This window comes from Fistularia commersonii, chromosome 3 (genome assembly GCF_037954325.1).
Source record: "Fistularia commersonii isolate RoL2024-O1a breed Wild chromosome 3, RoL_Fcom_v1.0, whole genome shotgun sequence".
Lineage (NCBI taxonomy): Eukaryota > Metazoa > Chordata > Actinopteri > Syngnathiformes > Fistulariidae > Fistularia > Fistularia commersonii.
The window spans coordinates 14,078,040-14,103,270 of NC_141286.1; the positions used below are offsets into that span (position 1 = coordinate 14,078,040).

Here is a 25,231-nt window from a genome sequence, read left to right on the forward strand (position 1 = left end):
TGGTAAAGTAGATGATGATATTAACACGATAAAGATGTGTATTAATTAGGTAATTATTTTGTTGTGTTATTACAGAGTAGTTGAAACTAATTTCCTTATTGTATATGTAATTCATTTTATTTCCTTTTTAATTCCTCTTCCCTCAGCCGCAGGCAATCTTCAATCTTTGTAGTTACTGCTAACAGTTAAGACAATTCATTTCATTATATTTCTTATTCTTCCTCCTTTCTACTTTTATCTATTACTGTTATGTTTTTTACTTGAAACTCTGGCACAACAATTTCCTTCGGGATTAATAAAGTTGTTCTCATCTCATCTCACGTATGTATGTATGTATGTATGCATAGATAGATAGATGCATTATCAAACATATTCTAGTCATAGCTAGCCATTAAAAAGAATGCGTTTAACGCCTGAACATCTTGCAGCCAAGCTGCAAGATGTTCAGGCGTGTTTAATGACAAATCATGATCTATATTAATTTTATGGAAGCTTCATCCTCACACTCATGAACAGAAAATGGAAAAGTCTTGCTGCATCCTGCTGACCCCGGATGACCTTGGAGATGCCGCGATGCGTTTTATTTTGAAAGGGCTCGAAATCATCACACAGATGCTGCGCAGAACGATGTTACAGCATCCACGGCTGAAGGGGAGGCCCGCGTGCGTGCGTGTGCGCGCCACAGTCGTCTCTTTTGCTCTCTGTTGCACACGCACACACACACACACTGAACTTTTTCCTACACACGAAACCACGTGTAGGGTTTCAACCCCGGCGGTGACGGACAGCAGTTTGGACCAATCACAATGCGGGAATCCCTCCGTCCTCCGCGGGTCAAGGTTTCAGCAAGCCAATGGGAGAGGAAGAGCGGGGCGGGCGCGCAACGCGGAGGCGTGCCCTACGCCACAAAATCACCACAGCCCGGATCCAGGGTAACTTGTGAAAAGTTGCGGCAAAGAGGCGGCGTATCTTCACGACGCGCTGCGGTCTCTCACACCAACGAACCCCCGCCTCCTCCGGCTGCTGCTCGGCTTCAGGATGCAGGAGAGCCGTGTCCCCCGTCTGCTGCTGGCGCTGCTCTGCACCGGACTGACGGGTGAGTCCCGACCCCGACCCCGCAGCTTTGTCTCCCGCAGATGTAGGTCAGCCCAAGTCCCCCGGTGCGAGACTCAAACCGGCTGCGGGGGGTGGGGGTGGGGGATCCGGAGCACCGGTACCGCCGCCCTCCTCGGAACTTTTCTTCCCACCCTTTCTCTCCCGGAGTTGCAGCGGCTCCGACGCAGACGGGTCGCACCCTCCTCCTGTCCCTCCCCGCTCCCGTCCCACCTTTTGACCCCCGGTTGTCCCCCCTCTTCCAGCCCAGTCCGCGATGGAGACGGACGAAGTGGTCCCCCTGCTGCTGTCCGGCCAGGAGGCGCACCTGCCCCGCCGGCTGCGGCGCCGCGCCCCGGGGGAAGGGACCCCCGACCCCCCGCGGTACATCGTTCTGTCACTTCCCGCGTTCGGGGGGGAGCTGTACCTGAATGTGACGCGGGACGACGCGTTCCTGTCGCGGAACTTCGCGGTGGAGGAGCGGCGCGGCGAGGTGCGGCGCCCGGGCCCGCACCGGGACCCGGACCGGCGCTGCTTCTTCTCCGGATCCGTCCTCAACCACACCGACTCGCTGGCGTCCCTGAACACCTGCGGTGGCCTGGTAACACCCCCTTTCCCACCCCCCTTCACACACACACACACACACACACACACACACACACACACACACACGCACACGCACACGCATACCCTCCCCTTCATGGTTTCATGTGTTTCAGGATCCCAACCCGGCCTGTCAGATAAGCCCAGAGAGTTAATCTCTTTAAAGTTAGCGGGTTAATCCTGGTTCTCTCAAACCCCACTCCTGCTCCGGACCCCCTGGTCGAAGCCCACTAATCTGCAAAGCCACCTCCTCAAGTCACTCTCACGTCCAGGTATATTATATCCCCGAACTGCCATGAAACACGAGAGAAAACACATTCAGATCAAACTTGGTGAATACTTTTTTGGAAAGTTTGAAACTTATATTTTTACCTTTTTCACACGCAGACACCCAAACTGCTTTCAAAAAGGGGTCTCTTTGTATGAAACATCTTAGAGTTCTCTATCTGGTCCCATTTTGATGTATCAAGGGCTTTTTTTTTTTAAGGACCTCCAATTGTTTTGGCAGTTGTTCAGCAAAAGCAATAGAGCATGAGAAGACAATATGGCTTTGGTAAAACCAGGGAGAAGAATTCTCCCTCCACGTACTGACATATTTTTAATGGCCACAGAGATCAGCACTGTCAACTGTGTGGCCTCTGTTAGAAGGTACCTTATCACCAGCTCCTCCACAGTGCCTTTGTATGTTATTATCTGAAACAGCACTTGGAAGTGCCTCTGAACTCTGCGCTGCTCTCTAGTGGATGATTGCTTAACAACCACGACAACGTAAAGTATTTGTGGGAAGTATGTGGGCACTTTGACCAAGTTTAAAACACACGGACCCATTAGCATGAGCATAAATGAACACTACAGAGATGATTGACTGTGATCCGGCGATTTATTCAGATGACGGAGCAACTTAATGTACCCCATTTTCTGCACTATAAGGCGCACCGGATTATAAGGCGCACCTTCAATGAATGGCCTGTTTTAAAACTGTTTTCATATATAGGACGCACTGCATTATAAGGTGCATAGAATAGAAACCACTGTAGTGGCTGGGGTTGCGTTATGCATCCACTAGATGAAGCTGCACCAAAGGGAATGTCAGCAAAATAGTCAGATAAGTCAGTCAAACTTTATTAATAGAGTACAAACCAACGTTCTTACAACTCTGTTCACTCTTAAAATAAGTTGGTGCATTCACAGTAAGGTACTGTACGTAACGGTTGCTCTTTTCGGTATTAGCGCTGTTGCCTTCATTGAAAACAATGTTTTTCCATCGTCATTTTTTACAGTTCAAAGCTTTTCATTAAACCGAAAGTACCAAGAAGGCCCGCCTCTAAATTCATTGATGTTCATCTCGCTAGCTAGCGCTGTTGCCGTCATTCGAATAGTGACTGTAGAGATGCTTCTACTTGCTACTCTCTGTTCAACAAGTTAGAGTTTGTCCTCCAACTGTGGCCATCTCACTTTGTTTCCTCTGAAACTCTGTTTAGTCTTCCTTACTTGGTCATCCTGTTGCTTCCTCGTCTTCAGTGCCTTTGATTCATTAATGTTGAATTTTCTCGCTGCTGCTCTATTCCTGTGTTCTACTGCGTGACTGATCGCCTTTTAGTTTGAATTCTGCGTCATAAGAGTGTCTCTCAAAAGGTGCCATTTTGGGGTCTTTATACACACACAAGTGGTGTGGGACTGGAATTCCCCTTTACCGTTTTTACTGTTGCTACTTCGGCGACGCCCCCTGACTACGGTAACCATAATTAAATTATATAAGGCGCATCGGATTATAAGGCGCACTATCATTTTTTGAGAAAATGATAGGCTTTAGGTGCGCCTTATAGTGCGGAAAATACGGAAACACATTTTCTGCAGTTTGTACTGTGAAGAAGCTCCTTGTCAAGTACCTCCAGATCCTTTCTTCATATGGTTTTTACAGCTGGGGATGGGGGGGGTTATCTGTCTCTTACCGTCTCATGATCCCTGTGTCCTCATATTCGGACATTGTTCAGTCCTTCTGTATCTGCTCAATGCTCCAGTAAGTGTGTGTGTGTGTGTGTGTATGTGTGTGTGTGTGTGCGTGTATATATATGTGTGTACAACAAACTAATAACTTCTTCTGATATTACATTAACATGATAAAGTAGAAAAATGTGTATTATTAGGGTAATTATTCTGTCATGTTATTACATGACAGTGGTTGAAAGTGGTTGAAACTAATTTCCTTATTGTATATGTGTGTGTGTGTGTGTGTGTGTGTGTGTGTGTGTGTGTGTGTGTGTGTGTGTGTGTGTGTGTGTGTGTGTGTGTGTGACATAATTTGATAAGAAGCTTTGACCCACCAAAATTCATGTACCCATTTGGGATATAATCACATTGGTGCTTAAATTTCCAGGTAATCATGTGTGATGCTACATATTCCTGCTGGATGGGGCTGAGACAGAGATGAAGATTTTGAAAGCTTAGAATTAATCTTAATTGCCCGGAGAACTTTGCAAGTACAAACAGAACTAAAGTTCAGGAGGCGGAGGGGAGACGGGTCCCATCCTTTGAAATATCAAATGAAATGGGAACAATTCTTTTGAAATACCTTTGAAAAGGTGTCTGGGCTCAAGTTTGCGCGAATCAGTGTAAATTACTCTGTTCAGACTCTTAAAAGGACAATTGAAATTACACCCACCCCCACCCCACCTCACAGGCCTGTAGGGCCCTTTAACTATCCAGATGTGAGCTGTATCCCTTACGGGAAATATGGACCAGTTAGTGGAGACAATCTGCAGACATGCTCGTGTGCATTTTTAGGAGGGACTACTTTCTTTAGACAACAGAGTCAGATGATCATCTTCAGTAATCTGGCAACGGTTTCTGGAAGGAGACCTTTTTTGGCACTTTGGGTCTTCTGTAAGACAAGCTCCAGAGTCTGTTGTTAGGGAAGGGGTGTGTGAAATTTAAGTGTGAATGGATCTGTTGCAACAGGGTGGATGATGCCTTCAAAGAGCCAGATCAGACTCAGTTGATATTAACTCAAATACCGTCCATTCATTCTTCACTTGTGGCTTTAGGTTGGGTTCCTTTTGTCTCCAGCCATCAAGAACCAAAACCCTTTCAGTTTTTTTCATCCGTTCAGTCAATCAACCAATTTAGCAAGCAACTTTTCATGCAACATAAGGCAGCAAAGGGAACACAAACAGTTCCAACTTTCAGTTAAATAATGAAAACAGTTAGAATAACAACAGGATATTAATAACAGGAACTGAGGAAACGCTTCTGTAAGTCATACATTTACAATGAGGAAACACCGGAGGCAGGATAAAAAAAGAAAATAATGGAAAAGAGCGAGTTAAGAAACAAACAAAAGATACGTATTTAAAAAAAACAGGGGGATTAATATGTCTGACAACACAGCATTGGAATAAAACCCAATAAAACACCAGATGGAAAGTGTGTCCTCACAGTGCACCCCCTGACCTCTGACCCCCAGCCCCAGAAACAAACTACAGAAAGTATGTCTCTTTTTGCTGCCAGGGAGGATGTCCGTCATGGGCTAGGTTATTTGGATGATGTAAAACGGCAACCTGAGAAGAAGTTCCCGCCCTTATCATAGGCTGCACGGTGATGCAGGGTTACCGAAACTGACTGAAAACTAAAAAAGCTTTTAAAAAGTCTGATAAAATGTCAAGAATCCAGTTCGACTGAGCAAGAGACGAACGATAAATGTGCAGCTGCTTGGCTTCAAAGAAGTTTAAAATTAGCGCTAAGTGGTTTAAAAATATGCTTATGTTTGCCTTCAGATGAGCATATAATTCACATGGCACAGGCTAGACTTTGTTAAGATTAGCAAACATTAGGTTTAAATAAGCAATTCAATGATATTGAAAAAGAAAACCTATTTAATTGGCTTATAATTGGTGAAACCATCCAGTCTTCAACCCAGTATGAATATTCCTGATAATAAGAATAAGATCAGTAAATGTAAGAAAATTTGAAACAATTGTTAAATTGGCAGAATATTGAAAATAAAGTTTGAATTCTTCCTGAGGGCGACGTTGGCAGGTTGTTTGCAAACCCCGGAATGGTTGTGGAAACCATCCAGTTAATTTGTTGATGTTTAATTAAAAAGCAGCATGAGGTCACAGTTGGAGGAGCTGCCATCCCCTAGAGGTTGGGGGTCCCGGGCCACAATCCAGCCATCCCGCTGCTTAATCTGTCCCCTGCTCATTAAAGGGGAGCCTGACTACGTACCAGCTGAAAGCACATGAGCTCTGTAATGGAGTGCTGACATTATGGTGGAGATGACAGCAATGCGTTGCTCTGGCAGGAAATGATGCAAACGTGCGACGTCAGCGGCCACGGCCTCAGCCAGTTTCAAAACGAACCAGACCAAAAAAAAAAAAACAACCCAAAAGCAAATAGAAAGGCCCCTTGAGCCTCACATGCCTCTGTCTGCGTTTTGTCTCCACCTTCTGCAGCTGCAGGAAGTCTTTCTGTCTGAGTCTGGGGTCTTTGGGGGGTCCGGGGCAAAATGTTGAAATTTTAATCAGAAATACCCAACTGCATCGCTGTGAAATAATAGGTTAAATACTGTGAGTATTTTAAAATATATTTATTTGTTTCTTAATTTAAAAAAATATTCATCACTGTTTTATTTGCTATCATATTTAAGACCGTAAGATTTTTTTTTTTGTAAGTTTTTAAATAATAATTCATTTCAGGTATAAAAGTTTATATTTGTCTCAGGATCTTTGAAACCAGTTACAAAAATGTATGTTTTTAAAAGATTCATTAAATAGCTGTATCTTTCTCTCTCTCTCTTTCTCTATATTTATTTATAAAAAATATATATATATACATCTATTTTTATATCGATAAAGTCTGACTTCATCTGTATAACTTCACATACCTGTTTAACACATGATAAACACTTTACATCACACTTTAATCTTTAATGTGCTTTTCCTTTTTCCTTTCTTGCTTATATCACTGTACAGTATAGTACAGTAAAATTAATACATGCTTTTGTCATATTTTGCTGCTCTCTGATATTCCAGTATGTGTACACTGGATTTCCACAGTCAGTGTTCAATATGCTATGTTAATCTGGTAAATTTAGATAGATAAATAAATTAATAAATAAATAAATACTCATGTTGCTGGTCTCATGTAGTGGGAGATTTTCTCAAGCTCGGTCCTAAATGGTCTTGCGTTTCTAATGTAGTTCCCCCCTGAGAGATGATAACGAGGAACAAACAGAAGTAAGGTACTTGAGGGGTTAATAGAGATGGAAGCAAGACGTGTGATATGTATATGTTTGTCCAAGGCTACTGTTTGTGTAGGATCAACGGTCCTTTTGCAGCATATATGAGATGTCAGACACTGAAGGACAAACACAAGGACATCAAATCAATGTTGTTAATGAACAGTGTTTGTGTTCTGTGCTAGATCAATGATGATGATGATGATTATTATTTTTAATATCATCATTATTATTATTATTGTTATTGTTAATTCAGAAATTATAACCTCTGGCTGGTGACATTGGGGCTCTCACATAAAAAATCTATTTTTGTAAATGAATTAAAAAGTAAATTTCTTATCCTTTTTTTTTCTTCATTTTTTCAAATGAAATTCAAGTTGTTACCAGTCATTTAAGTTTATCTCATATTTTCATTTAGCTTGTTTATTTTTATATTTATTTTCCCTGTAACTTTAGCAGTTTTTCAATGCAGTAATTTTTTTCTTTGAACAGCTTCTTTCTCTGGATACTGAAAATCTCTATCTATCTATCTATCTATCTATCTATCTATCTATCTATCTATCTATCTATCTATCTATCTATCTATCTATCTATCTATCTGTCTGTCTGTCTGTCTGTCTGTCTGTCTGTCTGTCTGTCTGTCTGTCTGTCTGTCTGTCTGTCTGTCTGTCTGTCTGTCTATTCTTGTTTTTGCCTTTGTGAATATCCAAAATGTTAATTGAAGAAGCCTGGATTTGACCAGTGTTTATTGATTTAGGTTTTCTCCAACTGTGTGTTTTCACTGTGTGTGTGTGTGTGTGTGTGTGTGTGTGTGTGTGTGTGTGTGTGTGTGTGTATTTTTAGACTGTGTTCCTGTGAGCTGTGGCTCTCTGGTAGCGTGGGCCTTGCTGGTTTTATGGTTTTGCACTGGTGCCTGCCAGCTTTTAGCACCGGCACTGGTTTTTAGTGACGTATTGAAGTATTGGTGGTCGGAGGCTGAGATCAACCTGGAGAATGTCGGAGTGATCCGTTGACCCTGTGTCCAGGCGTCGGTTATTCCGTCCTCCCAGAATTTCCGACCCCCCCCCCCCACACACACACACACACACACTCACACACACACACACACACACACAAACACCCACAGACACACACGCCCACTTATGTTTGATCTAAAGTCTGACACAAGGTGTGACCCGTCTGTATTTGCCCAGCCTTAATTAACACACTCAAACCTCACACACACACACACACACACACACACACACACATATGCATACACTGCAAGGCGCCTTTAGGCTCAGTGTAAAAGTATGTCTGGCTGTGAGCCAGACATTCTTTCAATCTTTTTATTTTGACCTCGGTGTATTGTTCTGCCCATAAAAGTCAAATGGTTTAAATTCGTGCCGCCTGATTTGAGGAACCCAGCGCACCCCGGGTGAGGGAATGAAAATCTACTACAGTGATTATTACTCATCTATTACGTGAAAAGTGCTTTCAGCTTCAATGAAGATGATAACAAAAGCTTCAAGTGTATATATTGTAACATATCTTATTGGCTAGTGAAGAAGCTGCGTTTTTCCTCAGCCCAACATTTGAGTTTAGCTCAAAAGCCACCTTCCCTCTCCTGGTTACGGATAACATCACCGTTCCAATGATTGTTTTTTTTTTGTGGGGGGGGGGTTATTGCTCCAAGTTTGCAAACAGAAAGACTTGCTCCAACGCAGGTGCAAAGAGAGTATCAATTCTAGGACCTCAGATTGTAGTTTCAACAGGGAAGGAACGTTTTACACACACACACACACACACACACGAACAAATACACACACACACACACTTTCACACGTTTTCACAAACTCTGGCTAACTGTCAAATCTCCCCCCATGTAACTGGATCAAGTCACATTTTTTTGTCCTGTGCCCCAGGGTTTTCGCACCCCACGCTGTGACCACACGTTGCGATCCTAAACCTGAAAATCCCCATGATTTACATCGGCGAGCCTCGCTCTCACAGATTTCCATGTGTCTTCTTCAGTTAACTGCCGGCGCCTCCTCCTCTTCCTTCTCCTCCTCCTCGAGGTCGCGCACCGACACTTCCATTCGCTTTTAATGGACTTGTTAAATTAGCAGCTTGTGTTTGGCTTCGGCTCAACCGCCAGCACCTGCTTGGCGCTGGCAGAGCTCTCTCCCTCCAGGTTCAATCGGCGCTGCCGTTGTTTTTCGGGAGGAAAGCCTGGAAGCACCCTTCCTTGTTTCGGGTCTTCACACCGACGTCTCGCACCTGGATGCAACTAAACCATTTCTTGTTTCAGCGCCATCATATTTTAGAGAAGGAGGAGGTTTCTGAAAACCTCTGTTATCTAGATGGAGTGTCATCATTGTATAAATTTACAAAGTTTTAAAGTTCAACATACCTTTTCTACTCAATGGGGAGTTTGTCATAATTAGATAATTTTCCTAAGGGTCCTAAAGGATTAATAAAGACAATAATAAAGCACATTATGAACGTGGTGTGACTTAGTCAAGGATTCTGATGCAATTCAGTGTGTGAATCTAGAAAGGTCGACCGCAAAAAATTGACATGTAAGCAGTTCGTTATAGCTATTACACACTAAAATAAGCACATTGACCTCATACAAGGACATTATATTTCAGATCCTTATGGAAAGCAAATAACACCAATTGTAAATCTGCCGAGACACTGAACAGTCGTATCTTTAACCCCTTAACTTTTTCAATTTGCCGATTTTGCTAAACAGAAGTGCTTCTACGCACTAAAATAAACCCACTCTCCTCACATAAGGCTACTTTAGGATGGTTGGGTTTTTCAGACTTGAATAGTGAGCAAACCTTAAAATAGTGAGCAAACCTTAAAATGCCTTTTTTTTTTTCCGTCGCCGATATAAACCTGCCGCTCGGAGCTGGTAACCCTTCCGCAAGGACAGCAGCTCCATGCCGCAGCATCCTGTCGGCTGCACATGCTTTATAAATAGCCTCAGTGAAACCGTGAAACTTCCTGTACCCGTTGTGTGGCATGACCCTGCGAAAAGGCGGCGTCTCATCTCAAAAGGCACGAGAAAAACGGCAGTGAACGCGGAGAAAGTGGGTCATTCCGGCAGCGGGCGTTCTTCACCGCAGCAGGATCTCATCATGAAACTATTCAATTTAATTCCTAATGAAGTCAGATGGAAAAAATGGCAATGCAATTGAAGTGAAAGATTTTTAGTCTGAAAGGGAAAGAGGAAAATGAACCTTAAGGTTACGGCTTTCAAAACTATTTCGGCCTCGTCCTGCATCCTCCCTTCACGTGAGGAGTGAAGCGGAGTCTTTCCTGAATTTTACCGTTGCAATCGTTAAAAGATAAAGGAATTCTTGTTTTTTGATATTAATTATTATTGTGATTTTTCCATTTTACCGGTCACTTTCTTGGAACTGGATCCTTTTTTTGATGATACAGTTTCTCAATTATTAATTCCACACTTAATTGCCGTGTATTCAAGGTACTTCCTAGATGTTGAGTTACTGCGCGCTCCTTTCCACAAACACCAAGATGTTTGAATCAAACTGAGAATCATGTTTATTTCTAAGTTTTGTGTTTTTAAAACTTTTTAAGGCATGAAACACAGGCGGCCAGCAAGTTTGTGAATCACTGCCACGAAATGAAGGAAAAAAAAACAAGTGGTCTTGGTTGAAAGACCTACAATCCCGGAATACTTTGCAAACTGCTCCACTAAACAACCAGGCAGGGCAGCGTCATGCAATGGGATGTAGTTTCACTTATGATAATGTTAAGAAATGTTAGCTGGTCAACACAATCACCACCGTCACCCCTCAGAGGTGCTGTTCTTCTTTAGGATTGTGGGTGATGTAGTACTCCTCCAATTTCTTCAATAGAATAGATTTCTGTCTTGGGATAGAGGAACCTTTGGCTCCTGCAGGGTAAAATACCATTGTTTGATGGTGGGGAAACCCGTGAAGCGTCTGACGTGGATAGGTTGGACTTTAAGGCTCACAACAAGCATCCCGATGGAGAAGAAGGGGAATTTTTTTTATTTCCCTGCCAGAGTTAGAGTTCAGCTGCATGACAGTAACATTTCCCCCTGATGTAACTAAGAAATACTCAGTAAAAGTGCTATTCATGTCAGTAGATTGAGATTCCTCAGTTGAGGAAACTCCAGGAGTTTATTGGAATGAATAATAACTGGCTTTTTATTATATGACAGTTCAATCCTGAAAGAAAAACCCCACAGGAAGTAAGAGAACCCCTTCCTCTAATTAACGATGACAAACAGCCAACATGCCAGCAGGACGGACGTCAACCAGATCCCCGTCTGTCAGCAGGAAGAACAGCTGCCTGTGTCGACCTGCTGCAGGGGGTGAAACCCCACCGATGCCAAACACACACACACATACACACAAGTGTGCGCGCACACCTTGCTTCCAGTTATTACGGGTGTATTTATATGTGCTTCAGTTTCTGAAGTTCACAGTTGTGATTAGTGGATAGAGTTGAAACTGTTCATTATGACCGATATTCCTACTGCGTCATTTCGGTAACTTCTTGGTTTTCTCCACAAAACTATTTTGTTCCAGTGATGGAAAGAGTTGTTTTTTGCAGCTCACATTGCAAGTAAGGTGTGTCACAAGATTCATGAAATAAAGTCATAATTTCATATCAGTCCAGTAGCTATTACGAGGGTGAAGTCATTGCTTTATTTCCCTTGTATTTTGACTTTATTCTAATGATACGATTTTATTTTGTTGATACTGTGACATTTTTCATTTAATATTATGATTTTATTCTCGTAATATTATCACATTATTATCATGCTATTATGACATTGATTCTGGTTACAGTTTATGGTAACGGTTCTTCTTATGGGCCTTTTATTATGACCTTATTCTATTTGATAAAGAAGAATATATGTATATATTGGTCTCTTTGTGTGAACCTGAAACTAATAGACTGCTATCAATAAGGAGAAAACCTTGTTGATATGATGTATCACCAAGCTGGCTCTTTGACTTTAACTTTCAGTGTTTTATTAAACTATAAGAGATATTTTGGAAGGTGCTTCTTCCAGTGAAAAACTCAAATGACGCAGTGACGGAGTAACCCGATCGCTGCTCTGTCAGTTGACAACATTCGGCTGCTTTTTTTTCCGCACTGGTTGGCGAACTGGAGCTAAAGAAAGGCCAACTGTCGCCCCACGTCTCCTGTGTCAGGAACGTATACTTGAACACAACGCAGACGCTTAATTCCCCCAAATAGGTGCAACTCTACGTACCAAGTGGCGCTAACAAGGGATTTAATCATCATTCCTTTCTTCACATTTATTCTGATATCATCTGCATGTTACTATCACTTCTTGAAGTACTGGGGTGTTACTTCTGAAAATTATTTCTTGAGGATACTCAATATTAATTTCACAATCTATATGTACCTATATATATATTTATATGAATGTGTATATATATATATATATATATTATTATATTTATAAAATATGTCAATTTTTTTTTTTTTAGGTTTTCATTTCTTTCCCACATATTGTGCAGCTTTTAGCCAATTTTAAGATATTTTCTTGTAATTTTATTCAAAGTGTGTGTGTGTATATGTGTTTATGTGTGTAGTTCAGCTGATGTGTCCGTGTGTGCTCAGTTGCTCTGGTGTGAAAATCGTTCCCATGAATGACAGTCCTCATTTTCCTCCTCATCGGCTCGGTTGGAGGGGAAGATTACTTTCAACAAAGGGCAACTTAACGTTGCCACGGTGACATTCTCTTGTCCCAGAAAGTGCGTACAGTGATGTGTTTGCTGAGGTGCTGTGAATCACTTTTTTGATGACAGGAGGATGCTGCAGAGTCGCACACACACACACACACACACACACACACACACACCTCTCAGTCTCTTTTGTCAGGAGTGTCTCTCTGTCTCCCCTCATCGCACCTCCATCTGTCTCTGGTCTTTCTCAGACCGGCCTGATCCAGATCGGAGAGCACAACCTGTTCATCCACCCGCTGGAGGAGCATCCCCTGTCACAGTCTTTTTCCGGACTCAAGCACCGGCTGCTCCGTCAGCGCCGCTCCGCCGAGGGTGGTCCTGCCCTGCCGGACACAGACCGGCCCAGATACTGCGGGACAGCGCAAGGTGAGTAGAGTTACATGACTCCACCCTCAGGGCAGATGGTGTTAAATGATGCTGACTGTTTGAATGGACTGATGCTATCAATTCTACACGCCATGCTACAGTTGGCGCTGGACTATGAATGCACTACTGTCGTGTAACTCCATACAGTGACGAAAAGAGGGCAAAGCTTGAGCAGTTCACAGAAGTGCTTTTGGAAAGCCACCAGCACATTGCTCATGAAATGACCTTCACGCGGTCTCCTCAGAGCTGATGGGGTTTCTCTTTGTTTCCGTGGCAATGGAAAATTATCAGGGTAAAAGATGATTTGTTTCCAGTTTAGTCCTCCCCCCTGTCCTTGTTTTGCGTCTATCATTAGTATTAGCAATATGTTATCTTCCAATGGTATACTTTATGCTTGCTGCTGCACCCCCCCCCCACCTCCAGCTGGAAGACCATACTGCCAGTAGGTGTGGTGATGTGGAAACACAAGTTCTCATTTTTTTTTTCACATCAGAGCAACAACAGTGGCAACCGGGGGAATGGGAGCTCGGCAGGCGGAGCTCAGGCCTGGGGTTTTGAAATCCTACCCTCAGGTTAGAACCACGTGAAACCAATGATCCCTGATCCTGTTTTATTCAACTCAGTGCTTTCCTTAAAGGTCACCTCGAAGTACAGGCCGTATTGCGTGTACTCGCCCCGGTCCAGAAGGCATTGGCTCCATATGCGCTCTAAGACCAGGAAATATAGTTGAGTCAGCAACCTTTTTAGATTTATACCTTTTTTATTTTTTTTCTTCGTGCCTCCATTCATTTTTTTGGTGTGCCCTTGTAAGGCCTGGAGGGGAATTCCTTCAAATTTGGCACACACGGGGGGTGGTGAGGTTGGGAATGCCTCTCTTGCTCCCTCTCACACTCTCCCTACTGCACCCTCCATACAATAATCTAAGGGACAGGAGATAATCCATCCACTGATTTTATGTTGAGCAGAAAAAAACGATAACCGAGTGTCTTACGCGGTGATGAAATTCATGAGGTTAAAGGACAACCTATGTGCGACAGCGTAATGTCGAGAAAAGTTGCGCACACTTATTTTAACAGGAGGCGAGGACAGGTGGAAAGACTGAATGATGCAAGGGTGCAATGGAAGATGAGTCTTATTTAGTCAGAGGTCAGAAACCTCCTTTAAATATTCTTTATTTAATATAGATTTTTGATCGTTTTCATTTAAATCCATCATTGATATTTTCAGCTGATCCTTACACAACAAAGCCTTAACTGTCGACATTCAGTATTTTCCCGACATTCATTCACTACATGTTAGTTTGAAAGGATACGGTGGTGCAGTGTTTAGCGCTTCTACCTCACAGAAGGCAAAGACGGTCACTGGTTTGGTTCCAGCAGGTGTGGAATTTGCATGTTCTCTCCGTGTCTGTGTGGGTTTCCTCCTGGGTTTACCGGTTTCCTCCCACACTCCAGAAACATTCAGTAGGTTCATTGTAGACTCTAAATTGCCCATTGACAGCTGGGATAGGCTCCCGCACCCCTGCGGACCCTGACTGCAGGATAAGTGGTTTAAAGATATTGAATGAATGACCCACTATCAACATGCTCAGAATGAACCCGAGTGGTATTACGGCGGACAGATCGTCGCATGTAGTTGCACCGTTCCAGGTATGAATAGTCGCACCATCCCCTCGCCTCCCACTTGAATGGAACAGTCCAACTGAGCCGAGTAAATCACAGGTCTGCGCGCTTTACACTGCAGCATTTTACTGCAATGTGGCCCGCTTTCATCTTCATTCAGCCCCAGTGTGTAGGAATGCAGATGTTTCCTTATTTAATGTGTATCTCCCCTCTGCACTACTCTTGTTGGAACCTGCTGAGTCTCTCACTGTAAAAAAAAAAAAAAAGGAAAGAAATCCAGCCAACCACCTCTCTGCTCTTTTACATTAATAATGTGCATATTTTCCCGACCGACGGAGCGTCTTTGCCAAGATTATAGATTTTTGAAGTGGAAGGAATTCGCAGCGAGGCTTTTCTTTTCTTTTCTTTTTACTTTCTTAAAGCTGGTCATCAAAATCTTAACAGAATAGCTTCTGAGACACTCGGGAGGAAGGTCAGAGAGCAGCGTCCTATTAGCATTTAGTAAAGAAGCCGCATACGAGACGTGGATATAAACTGACTGCAGAGATGGGGGTTCAAAATGGAAAAAAAAAGAAAACCCCATCCTGTACAGTGACCAGTCTTGACACCTCCAGTGATCATTTGGTCTGGCGGCTGATCTTTTGGCGTGAGAAAAATCAGACACGCAATCACCGACTTGGTTAGTTCATTTTGGCTGATCTGATGGGCGGCGCCGAATCCTCCTGATCACGGTCAACGAAACCCTCGCCTGTGTAACACATATATGTATATTAACGTCTCCTGATGCTCGAATGGTGTTCTGGTGCCTATAGGCTCTTACTCCCGGGCCATAACCGCTGTTGCCACTAGATGGCATTTATCTCTGATTGCACGGATGTGCTCGTTCGTCTTAGGAGGACCAGAGTAAAAAAAAAAAAGTTTTGGGTATTAAATGTAATCTTGTGGACAAACAGTGGGATGAAAACACGTCCCTCCGCCGCGATGCGTTCAGGCTCAGGTTAGCCGTGAGTACAGCTGACAGTAAGTCGGCGGCGATTGTTGAGTCGTTCTGATCGTAGTTGCAAATCTAGAAGCCGCCGGCGCGCCAGGAAGATGTCGGCCCGCTGCCTAGAAGGACAGCGTCAGCAGCAAACTGTTGCCAGATCACCCCCCTCCTCCGCCCGCTCCCCCGATGTCGGGGACCCCGCCTTGTGGTATCAATTCAAGCCGTCTCGCACATTGCATGTACTTCCCCCACGCGGTCATTAACTGGAGCTGCTTGACCTTGAGACGGAGCTGCGTCCCTGAAAGTTACATAACACGGGGGCCGGCTGAAGACCACCAGCACTTTACCGACCTGTATAAATAAATTCCTTCCATATGTTCATAACTGGGTCATACGCATAATTGAAACCTCTTCTTTGGAAGGGAAAAAGGGGAAACTGTCTGAGTGCGTGTTGCCTTTCCCTCCTGCCTTCTCTCCTCGCAGCCGTTAAACAAAAGGTTTAACAGTTTTTTTTTCTTTCGAGATTTTTTTTTCCTCCCAAACACTCTCTTGTAGTATTTGTACCTTAAACCCCGGACACGTTCTTTATCTCAATTCTGCAAAAAGGAGTTGGCTCAGCTCTTCTTCAGTTCTACAGGAGGATGGGGTGTCCACTTTCAGGATGAGGGTGGGGCATGTTACTAACCGGTAATAAGTATTTAACAACGCAGCCAATGAGTGGCGAAAATACTTCGGATTGGGATTGATAATTAATCAACCGTGTAGATTTGAGGACACCGTCGTAACGTCCGATGCACTGCTCTGGGTCCATTTATTTGGTCTTTCTTTGCCGGTCGAGGCAGTCCAGTGGGTGAGTGTGAGGGTCAGCAACATGGAAGCACTGAGATGCGTCGCCATCTTTGACATCATGTGACCTCCTGCTGGTTTACGATGAAATCCCAGATTCTGATTCGGACTCCCGTCTTCACGCTGTCTCACTTGGCGGCGACCATCACCACTCGGTTTGTCCCTTGCGTGTGTTCGGACGAAGAAGCAGTCAATGTGTAGGTAGGAAGGAAGGAAGGAAGGAAGGAAGGAAGGAAGGAAGGAAGGAAGGAAGGTGTCACCTGATGTCCTGCGGAAAGAAGCAGGCGGGAAATAGACAGATTTACTACATTCTTTCCTCTGGACTCACGTCTGTCCCCTTCAGCCAAACCTCCTCTCCTCCTCTTCCTCTCTCCTCTGCTCTCTATATCTCTCTCTCCACTCCTGCTAACCCTCTCCTCTCTTCTTTGTCTAATTTTTCACTCCTTTTTCTCTCCTTCCCTCTCTCTCTCTCTCTCCCTCCTCTTCCTCCATCTCCCTCCCATTTCCTCCCTCCAACCGCAGGCTCTCAGGAGAGGGATGCGGACCCAGGCAGACTTTATATCCATTTAGAATCGGCGTCACGTTCCAGAGGAATTCACAACATGACAATCCCTCCCTCCTACATTCTTGCAGCAGCAGCAGCAGCAGCAGCAGCAACAGCATCAGTGGCGGCGGCGTTGGCTCCTCCGTCTGCCCAGATGGACGGATGTGTGTCAGATTGCATAGGAGGAAGAGCGGGACGCTCCTATGTGTGTCACCCAGTGACCTTCCACTGCATTTTCATAGAAAAGGCCACAGCTTGGCGCGAGCGGATTTCATGGAAAAAAAACAACAAAAAAATAAAAATCTGGTCTCGTCACTAGATTTCGTTGTAGACGCTTTGTGTTTGCTGTCACAGCAGGTGGACAGATGGACTTGGGGAACTGCATTCATGTATTATTGCACTTTATTAACAGAGAAAAACACTGACTTCACGTAAGAAATTGCTAATTTATGTGAAGTCATTAAATTGATTGTATGTGTGTGTGTGTCTGCTGTACAGAAGGGCTTACCCCGGCGCACACTCAATTAAAAGTTCTGATTTTGTATAAGCAGGTGCCTCCAGCCAATCTTAATACGGGCGTTGAAATAGTCTGTCACCTCTGACGGAGCAGTGTTTATTACTACATAATTAATGCTTGATTAATGAAAGCCGGCCAATGCAGGGCTCGCTGAGGGGAAATTTCCAAGATTCCTGGGCAACGGATGGGTTCACCAGCCCTCTCAGTTTCGACAACGGGCATTGTGAAGATGAACATTAATTTCTGTTTAATTTAGGTAGGATTCAACTTAACACATGTTCTTGGATGGCAAAAAAATGTGTTTATCAGTGCACCTCGCTTAGAGATAGACACCTAGCAAGTATCCTAGTTCGTAATTGTAATTACATAGTATTCAGAATCTAATACAGGGTTCCACTCTGTGCATAAGTGTGTTGCTCATAAAGAGAGTCCTCCAAATATGTAATAAAGTGTTTAGAAGTGGTAACCCATCGAAAACAAACAGCAGGCCGAGTTTTCTGATAGGAAAGGTGTTAAAATGTATTTTTTTTATTTTTTTATAAATGTATCTAATTTTGTTTCATAATCATCAATTTTTTTGGGAGATGCTTTGATAGAATATCTTTAAGGCCTGTTTGATGGGCAAGACATACGAAGTACTCGTTCTTCTGTCAAAAAACAAAGGTAACTGAAGGCAATTGTAACGTTCCAAAATACATTTCTAACATCAGGATGGAATCCGGCAGGTGGGCGACAGACGCCACCTTGTGGAGGAAATGTGAAAGACAAATAAAAGACGGCAAAAGAAAAACGTCAGTTGCTATAGTTGTGTTGTAAATACATGAAATAATAAATCTTTGTTGTGCAGCTATACTGGTGTAGCTATAAACCATCCATCGTCTACTGCTTATCCTACACCGGGTTGTGAGAAATGCTTGAGCCTATCCCAGCTGTCATTGGGCAAGAGGTGGGGTACACCCTGACCCCGTCAGCCATTCGTTGCACGGCCACATATAGAGACATGCAACAACTCGCTCTTTCCCACTATTTTAGGGTCTGCATGTTCTGCTGTATGTTTTTGGATTGTGGGAGGAACACATGCAGACACAGGGGAGGACAGGCAAACTCCTTAGAAAGGCTACCTGGCGGAATTGAACCAGGGACCTTCTTACTTTGATGCGGAAGTGCTAACCACTGCGCCACCGTACCGCTTGCTTCTTAATATTTTCCCTCAGATTTCCCCCTCCCCTCCCCTCCCACACACTTCCTTCACGTCCAAGTAGCATTTATTCGTGATGAGCTTCAGTAACATTTGCTCGAACATTTCCCGACAGCCGATGGCCAAAAAAGTTTAGCCGGGACCGCGGCAGGCGGGCTGGCGGGGTTGGAACCGTCATCAAAACTGGTTAAAATTTGAAATCTGCCGAAGATGCGGGCCACATTGAGGGAGAGTGGATGGTTGTATTCCGGTGTGTTTGCTTCCCAGCATTTGGCGGCAGCTGCGGCAGCAGCGAGAGCCCCAGATGACGGTATAACATCGGTCCTGCAGAGAGCTCTGGCAGGACTCAGGCATGTGGTCCGACCTGAAAACGATGGAGCAGATTCTCTGTGAAGGCTCGCCATGCACTGTTCTCTTCCCTCCAAAGAATTCTGACGTTTTTCGTCTCCGCTCGGCGGTCCGAGCGGAGTGTGAGGCGCGGCCTGACTAAGCTTTACAAAACTACCGCTTGTGCGAAAAGAATGCAGCCACCAGAGACTTTTAGATGATCGTTTGGACTGCGCTGGCCGGCTGACCTGCCGTTTTGCTTCTGCTAATGAAATTCTTGCCGCTTGAAAGGAGCCCGAGTCTCTTGCTAGGTTGTGCATTATAACTACATTATTACCATCATTCATATAATAAATTTTATATTCATTTTCAGCAACTACTTTCCACTTATAAAGCACATGCAAATTAAACTCAACATATATCAGTTGTGATACTGTGTTTCAAAAGTAAATGCCTCTCACACACTGGAGTGGATGCTCTCCAATGCACATTATCTACTAAAAGGATAAATGATTGGGAGGAATGTTCATGTCATGGTTTCATTAGAAACCGTTTGTGAATATAAATTTGTCGTCAGAGCTGCTGCTGGTGAGTTTCCTTATTTAAATCTTTTTCATCTGTAATTGGCTTGTCAGACTCCAACAGCGAGAGAGGGCTGGTTTATTTGAAGCCGTCGTGTTTCCCCATCAGGTCCGCTGACCTGCCACTACGCTAGGTTTTGCGCAGCTATGTTTGTCTCTTCGTGCTTTCAGCTTGGCATTTTGACACGGCCCGATTTAAATGGCTTGACTTGTTGGAAAGACTCCGAGCACCAGAGTGAAGGCATTTCACTAACACCCATCATAAATGGATGTTACTAAAAATATAGTTTTTGTACTTTTAATTCTTTCCTCGCTTCCCCAGATTCAGAAATGAGCCAATACCCGAAGACAGGCCAGTATGTACTGCATATTTATTAGAAAATGTTGCAAATTAGAAGGTCACTGGTTGACTTCCCATAGGGGGCCTTTATGTGTGGAATTTGCATGTCCTCCCTATGTCTGCGTAGGTTTCCTCCAGGTTCTCCTTCCACAATCAAAATCATTTTAGGAGGTTCATTGGAGACCTTCAATTTCTCAGAGGTGTGACTAAATGAGTGTATGGTTTCTCTGTCTCTATATGACGTGTAAATGACAGGGTGAATGTTTGTATGTTACTCTATGCAGCCCTGAGATGAATGGGCTCTCTGGTTTCCTCCCACAGTCCAAAAACATGCAAAAGGTTCATAGGAGACCCATATTTGCCCAGGTGTGTGAATGAGAGAGAGAAAGGTTGTATGTCTCTATATGACTTTGGAATGAGAGATTGACTAGTTGACTTGTGAATAAAAAGAGTGAGAAGTTGTATGTCTCTATATGTGTCCCTGCTTGACTGGCCGCTGGTCCGGGGTGAACCCTGCCTCTTAGCAGACGACAGCTAAGATAAGCTCCAGCAATGAATGTTGCAAATTTTGACTCAAAATCCACCCTCGTATGTCCCTGAATTACAAAGTAATGTTTCGAATGGACAGTAAAGTGTCTGCATAATTCATGATAATAATTATTAGTAATTGTCCGTGTTAAAAATGCAGCAAATCTATGGCAAAGCGTAGCCCCACGGGCTACACGTGTGACTGAAATACTCCAAATCCACATGTACCTCTAGTCAGTATCCATTATTACATGTGCTCTGCTCATTCTAGGATGTAACCTGGACCGGGACATCTGACTCAGGGCGGTCGAAACCAAGCGACCTTACATCCCTCCTCGGGCACCGAGGTACTGAAAGTGTCCTGGGCAGATAGACGGAGACACTGAGATTATGGCTTCATACATGTGTCTGAGGAACAGCACCACCTCTGGTGGCTCTGAGTGGCACCCACAGATGCGTGGACCCTCTTTCTCAAAGCGCTGAGCAGGCAGAGCGATTGTTCCCCCGCTGTGCTGCCGTTGGTTCTGCAGCTCAAAGGCCCATGTTATTTGTCTCGCTGTGACTCGAATCCACTCCTCCCTCTATTCGCAAGTTTTCCTCCTGCAAACATAGAGCTGCTCTCTGATCCCTGCAGGAGGAGCCTAGCGCCTCACCACCCCCACCATCCCCTATCCCAGCAGAGGGGAAAATCTACCAGCCATTAGTCAACAGGCCTTCCATTGTCCTCGCTTAACGTTTGCCTTTAAGTCATCAAAGTGTCTTCCCTGAAAATGATTTGAAGGCACTGAACAGCTGATACTAAAAACATGCTGCTCAAAGTGAGCAAGAAATTTTCTTGAAAACCGTCCTGAAGTGTCCAACTTCCATGCTGCAGTACTGCCACTACTTTGGCAGGACACAGTACTCTGTGAAGTACGCGGCTGGCTTTATTTTAGGCTGACCCCCACTGCTGGAATCTACATATGGTGAGACGATATAGGAATCCCCAATCATGTTTGTTTTTAAGTGAAATGGCCGTCAGTATAGCTTCCATAGCAGATAGGGCTCAGAGTTCCAGCACTCCTTGCACCCTCCACCAGAATGTGGAGACTCTCGGGCCGGCTCCGGCGTAAGGAATCAGGTTTGAAATGTAAGGTTTCCATAAGACATATTGGCAACAGTGTCTGGATTATTATGTCTGTTTGGCTTCCAAAGCACGGGGGGCCCCCCTTCCTGCTCCTTGATCGGGAGTTGGTGTCTCAGGCCAGACGTTGCCTTCCCTATAACAGAACCTCTATCAGTGGCTTTTGTTTGGGAACAAGGTGAATGTACATGCAGACCTAATGGATCCTCAGAGCAGTGACTTGTGGGCAAAGCCCGAGGCAGATAAATAAGAGGACTACAGGTAAGAACAATGGTGACGGTAAAAACCTCAATCCAATCCTTAAATGACCTGGATGTGGTTACCCATTCTATCCGACGTCTTCTCCCTATGTGGTGCAGTCCAACATGAGCAGTTAGTCTACTTGTGTTTTGACTCAGTGTGGGGTGTGTCACCGCTTCTTGCTGCTTCTCCTCCATGACCGGGAGAAAGGAGAAAAAAAAAGAAAAAGCTGAGAACATGTTTTGTTTTCACTTCAATCAGGGAAAAAAATAAATGGTTGTCAGTCATGGCTTCTATATCAGTAAATCCTTATAATAACATATTGGCCCATCTGTAATATCACAGCTCCTCACATACACAAAGCCCTCTGTCAGTGGGCTGCGGTGGGTAAAAGGGCATGTTAGGCTGCCGAGAAAGGAACACACGTGTCTTTGGAGGAGGCGATGACTGAAGTTAAGGAGGGAGGTTCCTGCTTTTTGTTTTTCAGACTGTAGAAACTAGCTCCTTTCGTTAAAAAGAAATGTTGCATTTGTTGCCGATTGCATACTGTTGCCGATTGCTTACACTAGGATGCTGTTGCAGTGTCTGAAAATGGAACAAAACGGAAACGGACTCCCCAAGATTTGAAAATGCCTCTATGTAGACAGTGAAAACTGAAACACTCTGAAAACAGGCACACACACAAAGGTTGCAGTCAATCGCAATGGAGAATGGATCGACCATAATAACAATGACGGAAACCACTGGCATTACTCCCAGTCTACAAGCTCTCTGAATTTACTCGTCCTTGTAGTTTATTCCACCTCATTATTGGCCCATTGAGACTCATGTTTGCTCGCACTTGTTGATGTTTACTCTTCCTATAGTAGCCTACTTGGTCTTTTATTGCACCGAGAATAGAAGAGTCCCTAAGAATGTGCGTGTTTTAATTCCTCACAAAATCACACCACCAACAACTTGCCTGGTGTGTGTAATAAAGGATTCCCGGTGTTCACTTGGACCTTGTGTGCTAAGATCATTTTCAAAATATTGCCATCTGAAGGAGACAGCATTTGAGATGGATGACTAAAATCAAAATGGAACATTGTCATGTAAACAGGGCCTTTATTTATGATGCAAGGCGACAAGATCCGGTGGCTACAGATGGTCCAGTTTCTCCAAATGTGAAATATTATGGGAGAAAAGTCAGACAAAGGCTGGTTGTTTCTTTCTGGCAAATAAGCTTCAATCAGATAACAAATCTACAAAGACAGAACACGCTAAAATGTCTTCAGAAGTATATATTCGGTGATGTTTCAAAGAATTTCCAAAGCGTGCTTGAGGTCATGTTTGCCTTGTTACAGTTTCAGGAGCGAGCTGGATGGTTGGCCATCTATCGGTCGTCAGGATTGTGTGTCCATCAGGTAGAAACCCAGGGAATACCACCATAGTTTGGCAACCGGCTAACGTTCACATCAACACCCAACATGGGTCCATCATAGTTCCACCCAAACTGAATGCAGTGTAATTCATTTTTTCTACCCAGGGGGGTATGGTGGTGACATCTAACCAACCTCATCATTTCAGCCCAAGACCCAAAGGGGTAAAGATCTGTGATAGTCATGTTCCATTTGTTATTTCCCTTCCTTGGTAGATCGGTCGTCCAAATGATCTGTAGAGCCCCTTGCCGACGGTCAGAGGTCAGACAATATCAGAGCATGGATTTGAATACGTTTGAGGAGCTAAAATAAGATAAGATAAGAACCCAACATCAGGGATAATACTAGACAACATAAAAGACCAATAAGGTTGAAAAATACACAACCAGAATGAAAGGACAATATAAATAGGGTGAGAACAGCAACGAATAAAAAAGAATAAAATAAATTAACAAAAATAGGCAGGATGTGTACCGGCTGGGACCAACAATGATAAAAAAGATAGCAGAGTTAGGGCAAGACATGTGGATGGGGGAAGTAGTTAATGGTGTAAGGTAGTGAGATTGTGGAAGCAGCATAGTTGCATCTCAGGCCGGTCAGAGTTGTGTGCCGTCCAGACTGCTGTTGTACAGTCTGATGGTCATGGGCACAAAAGAGCGTCTGAAACATTCAGTTCTGCACTGCGGTGGATGAACTGTTGGCTGGAAGAGCTGCCCATAAGCCACAGCTCATCATGCAGGGGGTGGGAAGTATTGTCCAGCATAGCTCCCAGTTGGTCCTTCACCCTCCCCACTGCCGCCGAAGATTAAGATTGTTCAGGTTCATTCCCACCACCAAGTGAGCTTTCCTCACTGTCTTGTTGAACCTATTGACCTCACCAGTCCTGGTGCCGCCCAACCATACCACCATACCTTTTGTGCTGGCTACCATAGACTGGTAGAAGGCCTTGCAGAGCCTGCAACAGATGCCAAATGACCTCAGTCTCATCAGGAAGAACATCCTGCTCTGATCCTTCCAGAGCAGGATCTAGAGTGCATCAGTGTTGTGTGAACAGTCCAATTTATTGTTAATGTGGACCCCAAGGTACTTGTAGGAGTCCACTATCTCCACCTCTTCACCCTGGATGGTGACTGGTACCTGTCTCCTCCCATTCTCCTTCTCACACAACCACCTCCTTGGTCTGGGCGATGTTGAGTAGGAGGTGGTTCTGGTTGCTCCACTCAACAAAACTCGTGATCAGACCTCTGTACTCCTCCTTGTAATCTTTGTTGATGCATCCACTGATGGAAGAGTCATCGGAGAACTTCCGAGGTGGCAGGAAGCGGAGTTGTACCGGAAGTTGGATGCGAAGAGGGTGAAGAGGAATGGAGACAGGACAGTACTTTGGGGCACTCCTGTGCTGCACGCCATGGCCTTGGAAACACAGCCATCCACCCTAACATATTGCGGCCGTCCTGTGAGTCTGTCCAGGATCCAGGCAGTGATGTCAGGGTGAAGTTGCATACTCAACAGCTTGTCCTTGAGGAGGATGGGTAGGACGCTGGGTTGGAGGAAGATGATTGCATCTGCCACACCCATGTGCTTCCTGTACACAAACTGCAGAGAGGCCAGGGAAGCAGGTAGCCAGTCTTTCAGGTGATGGACTACTGATCCTCAGTAGTGGCCATGTCTGTGCTTGGGGGGAAGGGATGGTGGTGGGGGGGGGGGGTGTCCGTGGCACTTGCAGATGGGCAGGGGAAGGGGGGACAGGTATTGGTTGCGTCCGCATTTGAGGTGATAGTGAGGCAGGGTGAGCAGGGGCTGTCCTTAGAAGCTGCTGCTGGTGGGGGCCGAGGATACAGCGGAGGTGTAAGGGGGTGAGGAAGAGGGGGGTGGGGGCGCAGAGCTCATTGGGGTGTCA

General features: G+C 44.5%; 1 protein-coding gene across 1 annotated transcript in view; it reads left to right on the forward strand.

The window, feature by feature from the left end:
- Positions 1-928: 928 nt before the first annotated feature.
- The window catches only part of adamts17 (ADAM metallopeptidase with thrombospondin type 1 motif, 17), a 108,803-nt gene continuing 84,500 nt past the window's right edge, over positions 929-25,231 (forward strand). The window contains exons 1-3 of the mRNA XM_086143722.1: positions 929-1,096; positions 1,359-1,693; positions 12,888-13,062. Of these exons, the coding sequence (XP_085999848.1) occupies positions 1,039-1,096; positions 1,359-1,693; positions 12,888-13,062 (568 nt within the window). The 5' untranslated portion in view covers positions 929-1,038. The remainder of the gene's footprint in view (positions 1,097-1,358; positions 1,694-12,887; positions 13,063-25,231) is intronic.